General features: G+C 41.8%; 1 protein-coding gene and 1 pseudogene across 2 annotated transcripts in view; one reads left to right on the forward strand and one right to left on the reverse strand.

Annotated features, from left to right (window-relative positions):
* Positions 1–5457: 5457 nt before the first annotated feature.
* Positions 5458–6995, reverse strand: LOC112627994 (annotated as a pseudogene).
* A 32-nt stretch (positions 6996–7027) lies between these two features.
* Positions 7028–21843, forward strand: part of GIPC2 (GIPC PDZ domain containing family member 2) — a 98305-nt gene continuing 83489 nt past the window's right edge. Inside the window, exon 1 of one of the 2 annotated variants that reach the window (XM_025386606.1) lies at positions 7028–7161. In XM_025386606.1, the coding sequence (XP_025242391.1) occupies positions 7144–7161 (18 nt within the window). In that variant the 5' untranslated portion in view covers positions 7028–7143. Of the gene's footprint in view, positions 7162–7954; positions 8423–21843 lie in introns of those variants that run through there. The other variant, XM_025385893.1, reaches the window with a different exon arrangement.

Here is a 21843-nt window from a genome sequence, read left to right on the forward strand (position 1 = left end):
GGCGGCAGAGGTTGCAGTGAGCCAAGATCGCGCCACTGCACTCTGGGTGACAGAGTGAGAATCTGTCTCATAAAAAAAAAAAAAAAAGTTTAATTCTATCCAGTATTTTGGGTCTGTATAAAAGAAATTATTTGCTCAACTCTGAGTCATCAAAGGCTTGTATGTCAACCAATTACTATTACTATGTTTTAGTTTTGCATACAGTGCTTAAATGATTAAAATGTGTGACCTTTGAATGTGACTGTGCTTTAAATCTCATGCAGTTTTTCCATATTTATGTTATTGTAGAACTAGTGTTAAATTAGCTTACTGCTCACATTTGTTCTTGTCTCTTCAATGTTTATTCACCATAACCTTGGAGATGTGGAGTAATCTGCAGTCCATGCCAGAGGGTTTCCTCTAAGTATACATAGATGAGATCATGCATGTAAAATATTGAGGACTAAGCCAGACACACAGTAGGTGCTCAAGGAGCAACTACGTATTCTTATTATTAAATATATTCTTCCCCCTTTATCACCCCACCTCCTTTTCCTCTTTCCATTTTCCATTTCTGTATTTCCAATTACTCATAATAAAATTTACTTGAATTTCAGCTAAGAGTTATTTCCTCCCCCATTTGCCACCTTCAGTTGTTCATTGTTGCCATGCAACTATAAAACATTCTATCTTTAGTCCCTGGGAAAACTGCATATGGTTTAACAAATCCCGTGTTTATTTTCTCCCAAGTATTTGCTTACTGGATACATACATAATGGAGAGTGGGGCATAGAGGGAGGTGATCAGTGTGTGTTCCTTCAGAACTCCTAATGTTACATGTTGTAATTAGAGGCTACATTTGCTGGGAAAAACAAGTTAGTAAATTTATCTTATGATTCATTTATAGCTTCTTATAAATAAGACAATTGCTTATAAACAAGACAATGTCTTATAAATAATATTGCTTTTGGCAGACATTAATCATAGAATTGTTAATGACTCATGCTTGATTTTATAGTTGATACTTTAAGGTTGTTAGGAACACCAAATACTGGGTGGAAATATTGTAGATTGATAACATGTGTTGAATTCTAAGCCTAGATGTAAAATGAAGACCTAACACTTTTAATTGTTTTTAATTTATTTATCTTAAGTAGTAACAAAGGTTAATCAATGTTATCCAATTATATTTACTGATATCTGTTATACATATAATACTATCGGAGAATCTGGACAGCATACCAAAGAGGAATATGAAATATGGTTTCTATCATCAAGGACTTATCTCGCTGTATTTCATAATTTACCATATGTGAAAACAGCATATATACAAACAAAACTTTGTTGTAAATAACCGTTTTTTGTACAATAGATGTGTATTAGGAACTCAGAAAAATGAGTGACTAGGTGGGCTGGTATGCCAGCCGTTTCTGTTTACATCTCTAGATCCAACCTCCAACCCTCTCCTCTCTCCTAGAGGCATCTGCAGCCTGGGCCATATCAGCAGAGACTCCATTCCCTCTGGCCTTGGGTTTAATTCAATGTTGAGTCTAGGTAGATAATGTGAGGGTGGGACTGGAATGAGGTTGGTAGGCACATTTGTGGAACCTGGGACAAGAGTACAAATAGAGACCCAGATACCGTATGCCTAACTATTTAAAACTGCTTGGTAATCAACTGTCAAATAATATATGTTTTATATTTCTATTTTGGCTAATATAGCTTCATAGTGATCTGAATGGATAAGTCCAAATTCAGAGTTCTCCAATTCAATAGTTCCACACTGGAATATAGCGACATGGGAGAAACAGGTCTCTGCCTGAAGCCTACCCATTCTTTTTCTATCCAGCTCTGTTCTGTTCTTCTCTAATCCCCACTTTACCCTGGCCAAAAGCTGCTCCTCAGCCATCTCTCAGACACAGGGATGCTGGCTGCCTGGACCCTGGTGAAATCTATGCACATTCTGGAGGCAGGTTGGGGGCCACTTGCACAGGAAAATTAGGGATCCTGGGTGTGTAGAACGTGGACTAGAAAGGAGGGCATGAATTCTGGGTGGCCATTCCCCCTTACCCCTGTGGGCTCCCTACCTTGCGTGGTATGCAGCTAAAGGAATGCCAGAGCAGAACTTCTGCCCAGCTTTCAGGGTAATATTGGGTCAAGGTATTAATTTCCCCAAGTGCTTTCCTTCTAGATTGCCTTGGCAATGTTTCCTTCAAGCAAATGTCATAGCTCCTCTTAAAATGAATTCTCTCTACAGAACTTTTTAATTCCTCATCTCTTTGGATTTGGGGATAAAAACAGTCCTGGGGGCCTGGCGTGGTGGCTCATGCCTGTAATCCCAGCACTTTGGGAGTGCAAGGAGGGTTGATCACGAGGTCAGGAGCTCAAGACCAGTCTGGCCAACATAGTGAAGCCCTGTCTCTACTTAAAATACAAGAGTAAGCCAGGCGTGGTGGCACATGCCTATAATCCCAGCTACTTGGGAGGCTGAGGCAGGAGAATCGCTTGAACCTGGGAGACAGAGGTTGCAGTGAGCTGAGATTATGCCACTGCACTCCAGCCTGGGCAACAAGAGTGAAACTGTCTCAAAAAAAAAAAAAAAAAAAGAAAAGAAAAGAAACAGCCCTGGGGTACTAATATTATGCTTACTCTCTGACCACCGCCTGCCCAGTCTCTTTATTAAACCATCACCAAATACCTTAACTTGAATATACCATTTGTTTCCTGTGTGAGCATGCCCAATACACCTGGTTCCTTAAGTGAGATTTTACAGCAAAGGTGAACTCGACATAGCCTTTGAGGGGAACTTTCACTTTCTAAGTAAGAAAAAATAGAATTCAGAAATTGAAAGGACACAAAAGATTACAGAATCCCACCTTTCCACCCTGTCAATACACTGGCCTCTTCATTTGATATTTTGACATGGCTGAAAGATACTCTTCTCTTTGAAGTTTTTCTTAGTTTCACACCTTCTGGTGTCCTGTCATATGCTCCCAGATATTGATAATGTACCTGGCATGTACCTTATGATGATTCACTTCTCTTCCTACTTTTCTTTAGTCAAATTTCTGTGAGCTTTTTATTCATACAATGCATTGTGAAGTCATTGGGCTTTCACTTGATAAGAATGCATCATTTGCTTAGTATTACAGGTTTTCTCTACTCTTGTCTCATTAGCCCAAGACAAAGTAATACTATTTAGTGCTATAGCAATCATAACCATGAATGCAAATTTGAGCCCTAAAACTCTGTGGTAGTATCTTGTTTTCAAAGAGTTATTCAGATGAACCAGAACATACTACATTACTTTTTTGGGAGGATGTGGTAAAATATGTACATTATCTTCATCGAAGTGGTTTATCGCTCTCTCTCTCCATATATATATATATATATATATATATATATATATATATATATATATGTCAGACTTTACCAAATTGTACACCTAATTAAAAAAAAAAGTCAGTACAGGCCAGGTGCAGTGGCTCACATCTGTAATCCCAGTACTATGGGAGGCTGAAATGGGAGGACTGCTTGAACCCAGGAGTTTGAGACCAGTCTGGGCAACATAGGGAAATCCTCTCTCTATAAAAAATCAACAGAAAAAGAAAAGTCCATACAATTATGTGTCAATTACAAATTTAAAATATTTAAAGTCATTTGTCTTTTTCGCTCTTGTCCTGAGTACCCAGTGCTGTTTTCCAGTGGTTAAACGACACAATGTCTTTATTACACCAGCTCCTGAGAGCTGATTGTGTACATATATTCCCAACTCTGTTTAGAGGTGTCATGTAGTTAGCTTGAACTCAGCCATGGTGAAGTATCTACACAGTGAAAATTAGCAAAATTGGGGTTTTTCATGAATAGCTGGTTAAACAATCAACAGCCCACCACTAGCTGTTAACATACATAAATAAAGACTCATGGCAGTCCTATAATACATACATATTTCTGACATGGGGTCTCAGGTTGAACTCAAGGTTCTGGACTCAAGGGTTCCTCTGGCCTCGGTCTCTCGGGTAACTAGGACTACGGATGCCTGCTACTGTGCCTGACATAGTCCTTCATTTTGTGTGTGTGTGAGTGTCTCACTCTGTCACCCAGGCTGGAGTGCAGTGGCATGATCTCAGCTCACTACAACCTCTGCCTCCCAAGCTCAGGCGATCCTCCCACCTCAGCCTCCTGAATAGCTGGGATCACAGGCATGCAACACCACACATAGCTGATTTTTTTTTTCTTTTTTTTTTGTAGAGACAGAGTTCACCACTTTGCCCAGGCTGGTCTTGAACTTTTGGACTCAAGCTATCCTCCCACCTCGGCCTCCCGAAGTGCTGGGATTATAGGCGTGAGCCACCGTGCCGGGCTTCAGTCCTTAATTTATTTAAAAAATTTTTAATTTATTTTTATTTTTTTGAGACAGTCTTGCTCCATTGCCTAGGTTGGAGTGCAGTGGTGACATCTTGGCTCACTGCAACCTCCGCCTCCCATGTTCAAGCGATTCTCATGCCTCAGCCTCCAGGGTAGCTGGGACTATAGGCGTGCGCCACCACGCAAGGCTAATTTTTGTATTTTTAGTAGAGACAGGGTTTCGCTATGTTGGCCAGGTCCTGGCCTGCCTCCGCTTCTCAAAGTGCTAGGATTACAGGCGTAAGCCACCGCGCCAGGCTTCAGTCCTTAATTTTTAACTGTGTAAAACAATTCTGAGACCAAAAAGTCTAAGAATCACTTGGTACAGTGATTCTTTATCTATGGAGCTAGAAAGTCTTACTAGGGGAAAAAGCAAAAAAAAAAAAAAAAAAAAGGGACTTTGGACTTGCAGACACTCAACCCTATGAAATCTTTTGCAGAGATTCATACTAAGTTGCCTTTACCAAATGCCACCACTGCCATTCTCCCATGGGGGTCATTGTTGACCTAGTCTTTCCCCAAAGACCAGGAGGGTCTGGGGTTGAATGATGAACAACTTCTTAAATTTGAAGAGCCCAAAGGCTGTTAGGAAGGGAGAGGCTGCCACCTCCTCTAGCAAACACCAAAGATCTATCACCTTACGTCCTATAGCTACTTGAGGACCACAAATGGAACTTCAAGGTACTGCTAGGAAAAGAATGGCACCAGATCAAGTTTTCCAGATAATGGATTCCAACTCCAGCAAGTGGGATAAGAGGTTCATGACACAAATATATTTGTATTAGGTGACTCAATCACCAGGATACCAAGATCTGTTACTTTCACAAAGTGCTCTGAGGCAACGTAAATATGGAAGGAACTTCAGAGCCAGCTCTTGCGCTCCAGGCTCCTTTTTAACTATTTAATGTGGTGTGGAAAATATCAGCTTGCTGAGGATTATCATCTCAATAGAGAGCTCCTTGGGAAGGAAAAGGCTGAAATTTAAAAAAAGGATCTTCATTAAAGAATAGGGAGTTGATTATGTTGCAGAATCATATCTTCTTGTTTTGTGACACGTTGGAAACATAAACTTCAGAGCTTTTTTGTCTCCACAGCACAGAGGTCTGATTGCTTCTGTTTAAAAATAGGGATCTGCTGACGGATTTCAGCCAACTTCTTAAGGTCTGTGTCTGAATACATGATTGTTTCTTCCTTGAGAGCCCTCCCCAGGCAACATAGGAGGCTTTGTCATCTGGGCAGGAGACTGCGGCCACATACACCTGATTATCAAGAGCCTGAAGCAATTCCCAGTGGGCTGGTCCAGTGGTTGAAATGAAAGCCCCTGGATAAACCAACAGCTGGCAGCCTGTGCTTGTGCAAGCTCTGCAAACCAATGTCATAACAGATGCCCCAACCCATTCTGCAGTTTGGAGTATCAAATGGGGAGAAACTATTGCCCGGACTCAACATTCTGGATTCTTGAAATGTCATTTTTCCAGGAACACCAGTGTCAAGCAGATGGACCTTTCTGTGCTTTACTAGTAAAGTTCCATGAGGTGCAAACACAGCACAGGTGTTATATGATTTCCCAGCATCCTCTTCAAGGATGGAACCTCTAGTGAGGCTGTATTCCTTTGCTACTTCAGAAAGCTTCTGTGTGGATTTACCAGGAATTTTCGCTGCATATTCAGGAAAATATTTTGTGCCATATGGAGAATTAAAGCATCCCAGCAAAGAAACTATTTTGGCTCCTTTTGTTGCTGTCTCCTGGACAAGGCTACAAGCTCGCGTGTTGTTATCTGATTTGATGAAGAAACTTGAAGCTGGATGAGGGCCAAGTCGAAAGTTGCCCTGGCTCTCCTGGGAAGCACCAGCAGCGGCACTGGCTCAGTGCAGGTGTCCCTGTATTACTTTTCTAAGTCACAGAAACATAAAAATGTTAATGTTAAAGTTATCCTAAAGCTTCTTTTTTTTTTTTTTTTTTTTCTTTTTTTGAGTCTCGCTTTGTTACCCAGACTGGAGTGCAGTGGCACAATCTCGGCTCACTGCAACCTCCGCCTCCTGGGTTCAAGCGATTCTCTTGCCTTAGCCTCCAGAGTAGCTGGGAGTACAGGTGTGCGCCACCAAGCCCGGGTAATTTTTGTATTTTTAGTAGAGACGGGGTTTCACCATGTCGGCCAGGCTAATCTGGAACTCATGACCTCAGGTGATCCGCCAGCCTCCACCTCCCAAAGTGCTGGGATTACAGGCATGAGCCACCGCGCTGGGCTCCTAAGGAATTCTTAAGACTCTCCTCCCCCAGTACATCTGCTAACCTTAAGTTGAGAAACACGGATTTTCAGGACTGAATTGATGTGAGAGGTGAGGGAAAAGGAAAAATCCTGATACAACGACTCCACAATGTCTGGTCTGGGAGTGCTTGGTGATCCTATTAACTAAAATCAGAAAGAAAAGAAAAGAAAAGAAAAGATACATTCAGGAGAAATGATGAGGTCAGTTTTGTTTAGTCTCAATTTGAGTTTCCTACAGTACGTTCCCTTTCTGGTAGAATAAGCTGGAGGTGGAGATATTTGGGAGACAGCAACCTCTGTGAAACTGAGAATGTTGATGTGGTCATACAGGAAGAACATGCAAAGCTAAGTAAGAAGGGAAGATAGTGGAGGAAAAACTGTCGGTGAATACAATTCCTGGAGAGTAGCAGTTAGCAAGGAGCAGGGTGGGGGATGGGGAGAGGAGAGGTAAGTAAGCTAAAATAGGACAAAATTTAAGAAGAATAAAATGGGCAACGCAGATCAAGTAAGATAAAGACCTAAAATAATTACTTGTGTTTGGTAATTAAGATATGATAGTGATTTCACTCCACTGAAATTGCATAGTAAGTGAAATTTCAGTAGAGTGTAGGGGCAAAGTCTGATCACAGTGCGTCTAAAAGCAGAGAAGAAGTGAGGAAATTTCGTAGCTAATAATTCAAGACTGTTCTGCTTTGTTGTAAAAAACGTAGTTGGAGGGGACTGGACTTGAAAACAATGCAATAAACGCGGGGTGGGGAATTGAGGGAACTCATACTTCACACCGAATGGCTTCAATTTTCTTTGTACTATATGAGGTAAGGTCCTCTGTAGAGACTAAGAAGGGCAGAGCTGGGGCAAATGACTTTGGAGGCGTGCTGAATGTTGGGAGAGAAAGCGGCCCAGGGAATAGGCAAAAGGAAAACTCAGAGGTGCCGAGGACCCGGCGGAGGGTGTTTATGAATTCAACGTAGCACCAAGCTCAAGGTTATGTGACTTTCTCTTCCAATTCTGCCCTGCAGAGTGTAAGACGCAGAAAATGCAGACGAAGGTTGACTTCTACTTAAATCCCTATCCCCAAAAGCCCAGACGTACGGACTCGAAGGCCTGTGGCCAGATCGTGCGTGGGTGCCTACTACAGATTTATGAAAAGCACATAAGGGCCAGCGTGTTTGCCTTCTAAGGCGTACTGTTCCGCAGCGTCGGCATCCTCAGGCCTTCACGGAAATCGAGCCATTTTTTACAAGGAGTGGGGATAAACCTGGTGATCGGATGAGGGACTACGCGTAACTTTCTTTCTCTCCAGATCCATCCCGGAGGAGGCTGGGCGGGCTGACAGGCGGGCGGCTGCTCCGGTCCAGGGGTGGAGGTCGGGGCCCCGACCCGACGCAGCCAGGCGGAAGCGCGGCTGCCATTGGCCCAGAGGCTGCTTTTACCTGCGCGGGGCCCGGGGCGCAAAGTCCGAGGCGCCGGCGGGGAGGAGGCGGCGGCCGGCAGCGCAGGTGGGCCCGCGCCCTCGGCCCTGCAAGATGCCCCTGAGGCTACGGGGGAAGAAGAAGGCCAAGTCCAAGGAGACCGCCGGGCTGGTGAAGGGCGAGCCGACGGGCGCGGGCGGCGGGAGCCCCTCAGCGTCCCCGGCTCCCGCACGCAGGCTGGTCTTCCACGCGCAGCTGGCGCACGGGAGCGCCACGGGCCGAGTGGAGGGCTTCTCCAGCATCCAGGAGCTCTACGCCCAGATCGCGGGCGCGTTTGAGATTTCGCCGTCGGAGGTAAGGCGTCAGGTGCTCAGGCTCTCCCGCCTCTCCGCCGCGCCGCGCGGACTTTGGTGGGCCTAGGAGGGTTGAGCGGCGCTTCCCGGAGCGCGAAATCCGATGCCGTGTTGAGTCCGCCGGGGGCGTCCCGAGGGGAAGTGAGTGGGCCTTCCCGGGAAGGGAAAAGGTAAGTTGGCACGACCGGAGGAAGTCACCTTCCCCCTTGCTCCGAGATCTGGCCTTTGGGAAGCGGGTTGGGGGAGGCAACCTTTCTTCCGCTTGCAAATGTGTTTGCTGCAGATGTCCCGGATTCCGCCGGCCGTTCAAGGTGTGAGCACCTTCCCAGACTAGCGATCTGGCGGGGCAGGTTAATACCCTCCACCTCATCTGGACGTTACTCTCCTGTTTCCTCCGTAGGCGTGAGAGTCACGCAGGTCATCTCCCCAGATTAACGGAAAAAAAAAAAAATTGAAGTGCCTTCCAGGTGATACCCAGATTAAATGGGGGGAAAAATTGAAGAGCCTTCCAGGTAATACGAAACGGAGGCCCACTTTCCCCCAATCTGTCATTTCTAACATCAACACCAGAAATCCTTGGGTGGTATTTCCAAGAAGTTTAAAAAGCTGGGCTGTTATTCCAAGAGTGGATAACCTAGAGATTCATACTTAATCACATGGGACTAATTAACAAAATTTTCATGAGGAAAATCAGCTCTTTTACATCATATCCTTAAAACGGGACTGAAATTTGCTTTAATTAGATTGCATGCGGGCCTGGAACTAAGTTTGACACAGGCATGACCGAAAGCACTAGTTTATGCGAACGTTTATGTGATCACTTTATTTGTGCTAACCCAAGTAAACTGCAAAGGTAGGTGTGAGAAGTTAGCTCAACAAAATATTTTGTCCACATTTCTAGGAAAAGCACATAATTTTGTTGCCCTGGATTCTCAGTAGTGCAGAGAGCTGTCTTTGAGTGGCATACAGCGGCACCTGGAGTTCTTTAATTAGTTGTTTATCCGGTCTGTTCAAGGGAAATCGAGGTCAAGGCAAAATTCCAAGAGGAGACGAAAGACCTTAAAGTGTAACCCTTTGGTCTTTCGAAGTTCCCAGGTACTAAGGGGCAAATCGTAAACCCATCTGTGAATTATTTGTATTGATATAGGTTACTAATAATAATACTTTACATTTATATAGGTTTTTTTTTTTTTTCAAAAAACACTTTCACAGGACACTTTCCTTTGATCCCTAGGGGAGGCAGGTGGCAGGTTAAACGCGATAACTTGGACATGGACCCAGGTTCTACCATTTATGAGCTGTGTGGACTTGAATGAGTTTAACTTCTCTCAGTTTTAGCCATCTATAAAATAGAGATTAGAATACTTGTCTTGAAGAGTGTTGTGAAGAGTGGAGTCTGTATGTAAACGTATCAGATTGCATAGTTTATGGTCAGGGCTTAATACATGGTAACTAAAATTATTAATACCTAACAGTTAAATGAGGCTGAAGTGCAAAGTGATTGGCCCTTAGCCAAGGTCACATACCTAGCAAGAAAAAAACTGGGCTGTAATTTAAACTTGGATCTTCTGATTCCTAAGCTAGTGAGCTTGTTAGTATACTTAACTGACAGCTTTAAATGTCTTTCCTGTAACCAGGGACTTCAGTTTTAGTTACAGATGGTCCTGGGTTTATGATAGTTAGACTTAAGATTTTTGACTTTGCCATGGATTTATTGGACTTAAGATTTTTCCACTTTCTGGGTTTATTGGGTTATTAAATGCATTTTCACCTTATGGTATTTTTGACTCACAATGGATTTATTGGGACATAACACCTTGGTAAGTAGGGGAGTATCTGTATTTTGCATTAACACTTCTCCTCATCATTATATATGACATTATTCTGAGCTCAGGGTACATGATTTTATTCAATCTACTTAATCCCTAAGAAGTAAGTATTATTATTAATATCTCCACTTTACAGAGAGGAAACAGACTTTGAGGTTCAGAATTTTTTCAGAATTACACGTACCAAGTGGCAGAGCCTGGATTTGAACTCAGTGTATTCTTTTTTTTGTTTTCTGTTTTTCTTTCTTTTTTTTTTAATGAGATGGGGTCTCACTCTGTTGCCCAGGCTGGAGTGCAGTGGTGTGATTGTAGCTCACTGCAGCTTCTAACTCCTAGGCTCAGGCAATCCTCCTGCTTCAACCTCCCAAGTAGCTGGGACTACAGGCATGTGCTACCACATCTGCCTAATTAAAAAAACTTTTTTTTAGAGATGTGGTTTTTCTACGTTGCTCAGGGTGGTTTGAACTCCTACTCTCAAGTGATCCTCCTACCTCAGTCTCTTGAATAGCACAGACATGGAGCCATTGTGCCCATCTTTTTTTTTTTCCCTCCCATGAAGATATATTGTTTCCCAAGTTTTCCAGAGTCTCAGCAATAGTTTGGTAGCCACTTTCAACATTTTCAGTGCACTGACTTGCAAGGTCAGTTTCCAAGATAATGTACACGAGGTGTTTTCACGTGTTACCTCAAAGTTTATAACATTTTATAACTCCAGTATATATGTATTTTATCATGTTTATGCATGTAACCAACATTAATGCAAGTTTTCCATCTGGATAAAAAAGTTAATTATATGCAGGATAAAGTATTGGTCATCATAGCATAGTATGCATAATATTTCAGTGGTTCACTTTGAAACAGAAGTAACTTATTAAAATGAAATGCACACCAAGGAGATTCCATTTTTGTAGCCTATTTACTCAGCAAGCAATTACCTCAATAATGATGTAAATAACTTTTTTTGCTGATTTTTGTTTTTTGAGATGGAGTATTGTTCTGTTGCCTGGGCTGGAGTGCAGTGGCACAATCTTGGCTGACTGCACCCTCCACCTCGTGGGTTCAGGTGATTCTCCTGCCTCAGCCTACCTAATAGCTGGGATTATGCACCACCATGCCTGGCTAATTTTTGTATTTTTAGTAGAGATGGGTTTCACCATGTTGGCCAGTCTGGTCTTGAACTCCTGACCTCAGGTGATCCGCCCGCCTCGGCCTCCCAAAGTGCTAGGATTATAGGCATAAGCCAGTGCACCTGGCCTAGAATTGTGATTTTTAAGGTGAGATTTTATCTTCACAAGCAGGCTATTATTTCTCATAAACAGACCAACCTTCTTTTGACACCTGTTGCCATCCCCTGTATTACCACCTCATTTCTCCTTTATAGCAAAACTCCTCAAAAGTTGCTGTCCCTGAGATACAATTTGTATCTCATTTTCGACTCTAAACTTTTCATGGCTTCTGCTCTCACTTGGAACAAACCAAAATACTATGATGGGCTATGGGCTCTGTTACCTCTTCAAAGTCATTGCTCCTTCTGCTCCAGCCAGCCTGGTCTCCTTGAATGCTGGAGCCTTAAGACTTTTGCTTTGGTTTTTGCCTCCGCCAGAACCTCTTCCTACAGAATGCCCTTCCTTAAGTCTATTCAAATGTCATCTTCTTGGTGAGGCTAGCACTGATCGCCTCTAGGTACAGCACTCCCTATTCCCTTCTCTGCTTAATTTTTCTCCATAGCATACTATCCTATGTATATTTAACTGATTTTGTTTATGGTCTGCCCCCCTGCCCCAATAGAAGCTCCATAAAGGCAAGGATTTTTGTCTTTGTTTACTGATGTGGCCCTCAAGGGCCTAGACTGTGCCTGAAACATAGTTGGAGTTTAAAAAATATTTGTTGAATAAAAGGATCCTCACAAATTCAGTAGTTAAAACCCAGTGTCTTTAGCATAAAGCTTTAGTATTGGTTACAATACTAATATCTTATGTAGGTGTTAATTTTTTTTATGTTCTGCTATGAGGTAAGAGACTAGCCTTTAGGTGGGGGTAGTGAGGAACATCACTCATATCTTTAAAATTTTTTGAAAATAAATGTATATATTTAAGGTATACAACATGATATTTTGATATAGTGAAATAATTATTACAGTCAAGCTAATTAATATATCCATCTTAGAAATTATGAAGCTCGAGGCTCTGTTTGCAAGCAAAGTCACTTCCTAAATGAGTTACAGCGTATGAGGAGCTGCTTCCTGAGGCTTCCGAGAAACTGCTTCCTTTTCTGAACTTGCTGACACTAGCACTGAGCTCTTTTGAAAGTCAATATTCTGTATTTATGTGGTACTTCTAGAAGACATGAAATGTTCTGCAGACTTTATCATTTCCCAGCAGTGCGAATAACTGGCAAGTGGAACTGTTATCTTTTTGGTTCACACATGGGAAACTGGGACGAGTAGAGCAAAATAGGGTTTTACTGACTTGCATATAGCACCCCCTGCCCTGGAAAAACAAGTTACAAAAATCTACAAAAAATGAAAGAATTGGGAATTGGGCATGAATATTACTATTGAGATCTGAGGAATATGAAGTAAGCCCATCAAACCTGAGTAGAAAAAGTATGAGAAGCAGTCCCTGACATCTGGTAGCGGCCTTGGCACTTGCAGGAAGGCCTTGGCGTTCTGTTGCACATAAACAATTGCACAGAATGTCAACAGCAGATAAGACTGCTCTGACTGTGGTAATTTCTCCTACTTTACAGATAGGTTTACTAAGATTCCTGGTCATAGAATTGCACCCACTTCCTGACAGCACCCTATCCAGAACAAACCCATGCTTTGGACCCTCTCCCAAATCACCTAACACAAGCCCAAATCCTTTCTAATGTTTCTTTCTGAAACCCCCAGAATCTCCCATAGAGTGCTGTCACCCTCCTCACAAGGAGGAATAAACTGCAGGTGAGAATTCCTGGTGGTCTTTGCCTGGAAGGTATTGACAGTTATCACTTGTCACTGTTGGGTTATTACAATGCAGATTCTAAAGAGGCAGCCTTAATTTGGTTTCCCTGACTCCTCTCATCCTCTTTTAGTCTTTTAATGCTGTGATCATACCAGTCTAATCTTAGCACTTTTGGAGGCTGAGAATTGAGAATCCTTGAAGCCAGGAGTTTGATTGACAACAGCCTGGGCAATGTAGTGATACCCTGTCTCTAAAAAAAAAAAAAAAAAAGCCAAAAATAGCCAGAGGTGCTGGTATGCACCTGTAGTCCCAGTTATTCAAGAGGCTGAGGTGGGAGGATCACTCAAGCTGGAGTTTGAGGCTGCTGTGAGCTATGATTGTGCCACTACACTCCAGCCTGGGCAACAGAGCAGGACTGTCTAAACAAACAAAAACCTGCAAGGGCTCCCCATTACTTACAAACCAATTACTACCAGCCAAACAATGCCTCATATTCCTGTCTGCCTCTTGAGTCCTCTTCTATGCCCACTGTTCCAATCTCACTTCTTAATAATCCCTTTTACATTCAACAATATTTAACTGTTTCGTTCCATTGTGCTTTTTCTCATGCTGTTCTTTGTTCCAGTAACTCCTACTCACTTTTCTAGTCCCATAATTTCCTCCAAGAAGCCTACCCTGTGAATTCACAAATCTAAATGCCCGCTATTGCATGATTTTTAACATAGCATTTGCACATAAGATTGAATTTAGTGACTCCTCTATTTCTTCCTGAGGGCTGGGACTTTTTTCCTTTTTAAATCTTGTTCCTAGATGGTTAGCTAGATGGTTTAGCTGCTCCTTAAAAGTTTACTAAATAAAAGTAGATAATGGATATAGTAGGAGAGGCAGCTGAGGACATAGATAGTAGTAAGACTACCAATGTCCTTGAAGTTGTATGGATTTTATTCTGCAAGCAATGAGAATAACTCAGATCTTTTTCAGAAGAAGCAAGGATCCCTGACATGTGTTTTACAAAGTAGAAGCACACTCAACCATTCATTCTCTGTATTTTCTTTCTAAATAATATTCAGTTTAAATGGAATATAATGGTATTTTCTGGATTTACATCATACCATCTGAGAAGTTATAAATATATCACAATCATTACGTAGGCTTGATATCCCCTCCTGAGCACCAGCCTCATTTTTATATGAAAAATTCAGGCAAGAGAAACATGACTCATTTTGAGAAGTGGGAGGAGGATCCAACCAGCTGCCTTATAGACCTCATTGCTGTCAGGAGGGTAGGAAATGGATAAGACTGCTGTTGTGCTAGAAGTACCCTGAAGAAGATATCTGAACAACCCTAAAGTAAAGTTTACACCCTTGGGCAGGGGTAGACTCCTCTTCAAACCCTGGCTACCTGTAGGTTAATAGCTAGCCCTTTCACGTTCTCTTACCTGCAATCACCAACCCAGCTATCCTGAGTGGAGTGGAAGGCTCTTGCAGGCTATCTTGGGCAATTTGTATGTATGTATATGTCTGTCTGGCTGCTGTAACAAACTACCATAAACTGAGTTGCCTATAAACAAAAATTATTTCTGACAGTTCTGGAGGCGGGGAAGTCCTAGATTGATGTGCCGGCAATGTGGTATCTTGTGGGAGCCCAATTCCTGGTTCATAGACAGCCATCTTGTTGCATCCTCATGTGACAGAAGGGGAAAGGGAGCTCTTTCTAGGGCCTCTTCTATACAGGCACTAATCCTATTCCTGAAGGCTCAACCCTCATGACACAGTCACCTCCCAAAGACCCCACCTCCAAATACCATCACCTGGTAGGAGGTGGGGGATTAGGCTTGGGGACACACACACATTCAGTCCATATAAATATCTATATTATTAAAATGTATAGGGAGGTAAGGAAGCTTAGGACAGCTTCTACAGCTGGACAGTCAGGTTCCATGGACAGTTGGAACACTGCTCATTCTGTTCAGGTTAAAGCAGTGGCTCTATACTCTGGAGAACTGAGAGCAAGTCTAGTTGTCCTTAACCTTCCATCTCAGCCTCTCTCCCTCCCTACTTACTCTACTCTTGACTGATTCTTTCTTCTCATCCTCTTGACTTTGCTCCTCCCGTTATTACCTCACCCCCCTGTGTCTTTGTGTTTCTTTACCTCTCTACTTTCTGTGCCCTGCCTGTGTGTCTTATTAAACTTCCTAAGAAAGAGTCTTTGTTGTGTCAGGGTACAGCATAGGTGGGACAGGACCCTGGGGCCTGTGGGTCTCTGGTCCAGCCTACAGGTCCATGCAGTACAGACGTAGGGGAGCAGTGGATAAGGAGTCCTGCCAGAGAGGGCTGTGCACCAGGCAGATATTCTGAGACATCTTGATTTAGGGGAATGTAAATGACAGACACCTTCCATGGGCTGTTTAGAAAATGAAACTATTTTCCGTTCTCTATGACCTTTATGCATTGTTCTCTTTATCTGGAAATCTCTCCCCTACTCTTTCCCTGTTAACTCCTACTCATGCTGCAGGACTTGCGAGTCATTACCTAAAGCCTCCTCACTACGTCAGGACTGGGTTCTGTGCCTATCCTCTAAACTTCCATAACTCTTATCAGACTTAATGGTCATTGTTGCTTTAATGTCTGTCTCTTCCATAAGATTGAGAGCCACTCTGGGCAAAGACTGGCGGTTAGTATGCAGTAAAGCTTATGGCTGGGCATGGTGGCTCACGCCTGTAATCCCAGAAGTTTGGGAGGCTGAGGCAGGAGGATCACTTAAGCTCAGGAGTTCTTGACCACCTGGGCAACATGGTAAAACCCCATCTCCACAGAAAATACAAAAAAAAAAAAATTAGCTGGGAATCGTGGTGTGAGCCTGTCGTCCCAGCTACTCGGGAGGCTGAGGTGGGAGTATGGCTTGAGTTTGGTAGGTGGAGGTTGCAGTGAGCTGAGATTGCACCAGTATACTCCAGCCTGGGTGACAAAAGCCCCATCTCAAAAAAAAAAAGAAAAAAAAAAAGAAAAAAAAAAGAAAAAAATTATTACAGAAATTTTAAATACATGCAAAATCAAGGAAATAGTGTAATTAACTCCATGTTGACAGTTACCAACATTTGCCAAGATTTCTTTTCTTCCCTCATTAACAAAATTTTTATTAAATATAACACAAGTAGAGAAAAGCACATAAAACAAATGTGTAAATTAATGGATAAATTGAACACCCTTGTAACCACACCTCTGTTAGGAGATAGACTTTATCAGCCACTTGAGGACCTTCCATATGCCTCTTTCCACCTGCACCCAAGAGTAACCACTGTCCTGACTTTCATGGTAATGAATCCCATTATATAGTTTTATCATTTATGTGCTTTCCTAAACACCATAATTCAGACTTCTTTTAAATATGTTTTTGAGTCTTTCTTAATCTATATATTCCCCTTCGTCTTGTTCTCTTTCCAGTGTATTTGTTGAAGAAGCCAGATCTTTTACCCTGTGTGTTTCACAGTTTGTTTTTTGCTGATTGCATTCCTGTAGTCTAGTTTGGCATCCCCTGTCACTGTATTTCCTATAAATTAATAGTTGTATTCTAGGTTTAATCAGATGGGGTTTGATTTTTTTTTCCCTGATGAGACAATATCAAAAGTGTAGTTAAAATTTTATATTGAATGAATACAATCAACAGATAAAATAGGGGTCTTAACTTTTAAAATGTCATCAGTTCTCTCTACTGGAATAGACTTCAGCCCATTTTGAAAAGTCTCTTCTATGTTTTTTGTTTCAATTGTCTGTTCAGTGAAGCAACTGTGTTTTTTTTGTAACCCTCTGAATGTATGGCTGGGACTATCTGTGAGCCCTTCATCCCTAAGAAACCCTCTCAGCTATACCCTCAGCAGAGCCAGATGTGCTTTTCCTACATCTGAATGCTGGCAGAATTTTTTTGATGCATTGTAATTGTACATATTTATGGGGTATATGTGAGATTTTGATACAGGCATGCAATATGTGATGATCAAGTCAGGGAATTTAGAATTACTGGTGGAATTTTAATTTTTCAAAAGAAATCACTGTAGAGATATTTCTTCCTGTTATGTGTGTAAAGAACCAAATACTGGGAAGAAAGAACTAAAAACCCTCTAATAAAAGGTGTGTATCATGTCAAAAAAGTTTACTTTTATCATTTGTACATGTTACAAATTTATAACTGGAAAGAGTGATTATAATACAGTTTTAAAATGGAAGGTAGATTAGGCATGCTCAATCTTATTCTTCATTAGAAAACTTATTGGTTATTAGCTTTGTGCCAGTCACTGCCCCAAATTTTGGGATACATCAATGAATAAAACAGACAATAATCCTTGGCCACATGGAGCTTACATTCTAGTCCTCCATCCTATGAGATGGGCACTTCTTGAGTCAATGAGACTGGACATTGTTGGGTTATTCTCTGAACTCTTATAAATATAAGTTTTCTTTTTATATGCACATTTCTTGCCTTAAGGACCTAGAAAAAAGGACCTAGGAGCTTTTGCTAAGCAAGAGGAAAACAAGTATGTTTATGCTTTTTGCCGGAAAATGTTCCATCATTTCTATGGCCACTCTTAATACCTCCTCTGTGCCATATACTCTTAAACCTCCCTTCTGTCTGGAAGCATTGAAGTATAGTATAGCTTAGTGGTTAGGAGTGCCACTTACTATCTGTGAGACCTTGGGCAAGTTATTGGCTGCTCTTTGTTTCTGTTCCTCATCTATAAAGTGAGGTTAATGATACTTCTCATCGCAAAAGGTTGTTGTGAGGGGTACATGAAAAATCATGTATGTCAGATCAGTACCTGGCACATAGTAGGTATTTTTTAAATGGTAGTTATAATTCTAGAATTGGAAGAGCCTTCATTGTATTCTAACTTTTGAACCTTTTTACCAAATAGACAACTCACCTTTAGTTACTTTTAACTAAAGTAACTTTTAACTAAAAAAAGTACTTTTAACTAAAAAAATTTTTTTTTTTTTTTTTAACTGAAGGATTCACTCAGAGCACTTATTAGGAGTTCAGCATTGTGCTTGATGCTGGGAGCCTAAAGGTGAAGATGACATAGCCCCATCCTCCAGTCAAGTGCAGTTCAATGACAAACAATTTGACAAGCTAGTGCAGGTTTCCTAAAATGTGTTCCAAGCAACATGAATGCCTTTGACATATTATAGAAAAAATGCCCCCAGTTGTCAAATAACTTTGGGAACTGTATTTTGTAAATTCATAATACATATTAAAGTCTGTGAGAAGTCCACTAAAAATTTAAAAATCCAAGAATCTTGGTGCTTATTATTTCCCACACTTATTTGAGTATGGAGCTCTCCCTTTTTTCCTGCGTAACAAACACTCCGTGGACCAATATTCCAAGATGTATACTTCAAAAAAATGCTGGTATGTTTTTTCAAAAACTATTCATCAGTTATTCTGTGATAAAAAGGGACTCTGTGATAACTCATAACGTTCTAACTATTATAGTCCATGCTCATTTATCACCGAAGAACTCTGCCAAATGGCTTCCATTTTGTCCTTGTCCTTTACTGATCCTTTTGCTGCCCTGTCCTCCTCACTATCCAACTTTGGGCAAGTCTTCCCTCTTGTTGGGGTGGGTGAACTAGACCAGTGGTTCCCAAAGCCACTTGCCTCTTAGAATCACCTTGGTGACCTTTTTAAAGAACACAGGCTTCTGGGCCCCACCCCTACAGATGTAGACTAGGGCCGAAGAATGTTGTCATTTTTAAAAGCTTCCCTGATATACTTAGGCGGCTGGCCTGTCATCCATTGGTAGGTTGTGTGTTTGGGAGCCACTGAATTAAATGAAGAGATCCAAGGTCTTTTCTAGCTTGAATGTTCCTCTAGAGCTTGTGCATTCAATTAAAAATATTCCATTGTCATCTTTATGTACAAAGTATTGAGGGACATACAACAATGACTATGACAGTGTTTTGCAAGTGGATTGACTATAGAAATCCTTGAAATGGTAGAGACCCTGGTGTATCTAAAGTCATTTAGGCTGGGTGCAGTGGCACATACATGCCTGTAATCCAAGTACTTTGGGAGGCCAAGGTTAGTGAATCACTTGAGTCCAGGGATTTAAGACCAGCCTGGGCAACATGGTGAAACCCCATCTCTACAAAAAAATACAAAAATTAGGCAGGTGATGTGTGCCTGTAGTCCCAGCTGTAGTCCCAAGTTGAAGCTTGGACAGGACTCAGGAGGCTGAGGCAAGAGGATTGCTTGAGCCCAGGGAGGTTGAGGCTGCAGTGAGCCATGATCATGCCACTACACTCCAGCCTGGGCAACAAGAGTGAGAAAAAACCAAAAAACAGTAACAAAAAGAAAAAAAGAAAAAATAAAGTCATTTAGAGATCACTTCTTGTTAGAGACATGCTAGACAGAGAGTTTAAAACTGAAGTGCTGATAATGAATTAGAGATAAAAAATGAAGATGTTGTATTTTTGAACTTAATGAGAACTTTTGGAAAATAGAATTCTATGAATTTTATTCAGTAAGGCATAGTAGTATAAACTTGAAATAAGAATTTTTAGAAGCTAAAGCATATTTTCTGCTTTTCTGACATCAAATGTAATGTTTGGAAATTTGGGATGGTGATATCACACGAATTCTTTTATAGTTGTTTCAAAGCTTTATGGGTAAAGGATATAGGTGGGCTATAATCAGTTCGTAAGATCTATTGCTAATCTAACCTGTCTCATCTCTCTCTCTTTTTTTTTTTTTTGAGACCCTCACTGATCATAACTTACCGAAGCCTCAACCTCCTAGGCTCAAGCAATCCTCCCACCTCAGCCTCCCAAGTAACTAAGATTATAGGTGCGCACTACCATGCCTGGCTAATTTTTGTGTTTTTAGTAGAGATGGGGTTTTGCCATGTTGCCCAGGCTGGTCTCAAACTCCTGAGCTCAAGAAATTCTCCTACCTCAGCCTCCCAAAGTGCTGAGATTATAGGCGTGTACCACTGCAGCCAACCGAAACCTCTTTCATCTCTTGATTTTATCTCAGTGTTAACTGCAACCTACCTCTCAAGTCCTCCTCTTCCCATTAACCTGTTGGCTCTCAGTTAATGAGGGCATCCATAATGTTTGACCAGAGGTTACCAAAGGAAAGTGATCTCTTGCTTTTGTGTTGCATTCATTTACTGAAGTTACTAGCAGAAATTACTCTCTATAAAGCTGAAGTCCACAGTGGAGCTACACAGTAAATGATTATTTTAATTGAAAAAGTAAGGTATATAAATTGAATTTTTATATGGTAAACATCCAAAAAATGTGGGCCACCCAGAACTGTCTACTGTAAACACTTTCTTTACTGTCCTTCCACAAAAATACTCTATAAATTTGTAAGAGTGTGTGTGTGTGTGTGTGTGTGTGTGTGTGTATGTATGTATGTAAAACGTTCATATCTGTGTGGGTATATGCCCCCACTTTATCTTCTTCTTTTTTTTTTTTTTAAACTCAGGAGCATATCGTATTCTGTATGGTTGGTAGTGGGAGAAGAAGAGGAGTAGCCGTAAGAAAGAAATGCTGAGGCCTGGGAATGGCAGTCACTGTATCCTTGCAGTGTCTCATAGGGCCACCAGGGAGTCCTTGTGCAAGGAGAGCTACCACTGTGTCTTTAATGGTGATTAACCAAATTTTAATAATTTCTAAGAAGTCTGTTTCCTGAAAGGGTTTCCTGTGCTGCCTTTGTTTCCCTGTGTCTCCTTATTGTAAACCTCCATCACTTGACATAACCAAACATGTTCCTTGATGCTGCTTATTCAGAGAGAAGTAACTAGCAAACACCTTTGGGCTAAGTTGCTCACTCAGACAAAGAAAAGAGGAAGCCAACTGAAAGTGGATGGCTCTGTCACTGCTTGTCTGAATTGGGATCCAAGAAACTGGCCTTGATTACTCATCTCAGAAACTCTAGCCCTGCTGTTTGGGGTGTGCAGATTATTCTGAGGTTTGGTTGATTAAAATGTGGAGTGGGAAGTTGAAGGGACTTAGAGCTTTGTCAGTGGTAGAATTTTTTTTTTTTTTTTTTTTTTTTAAAGACAGAGTCGCCCTCTGTCGCCCAGGCTGGGGTGCAGTCATGCAATCTGGGCTCACTGCAACCTCCGTGTCCAGGGTTCAAGTGATTCTCCTGTTTCAGCCTCCTGAGTAGCTGGGACTACAGGCATGAGCCACCATACCCGGCTAATTTATAATAAAGTGTTCTTTACACTAATTTTAAACACTGAGTTAGGCCCCAGGTTCAAGCGATTTTCCTGCCTCAGCCTCCTGAGGAGCTGGGATTATAGGCGCACACCACCATGCCCGGCTAATTTTTGTTTTTTTTCGTAGAGAGAGGGTTTCTGCCATCTTGGCCAGGCTGGTCTTGAACTCCTGACCTCGGGTTATCCGCCTGCCTTGGCCTCCCAAAGTGCTGAGATTACAGGTGTGAGCCACTGCGCCCGGCCTGAATGTTTGCTTTTTAGAAACATATTTGACTCTCTGTAAGTGTTGTGGCTAAGAGGCTTAAGAACTCAAGCATTCAGAATGTGTATTTGCTATGTGTATAAAAATCTCCCTGGAGATAAATCAAAGCACATGGAGAGGGATGACTAAAATCCAGGCCCTACATCTCAGTCTATAAAAGTC

This window comes from Theropithecus gelada, chromosome 1 (genome assembly GCF_003255815.1).
Source record: "Theropithecus gelada isolate Dixy chromosome 1, Tgel_1.0, whole genome shotgun sequence".
NCBI classification, from domain to species: Eukaryota; Metazoa; Chordata; class Mammalia; order Primates; family Cercopithecidae; genus Theropithecus; species Theropithecus gelada.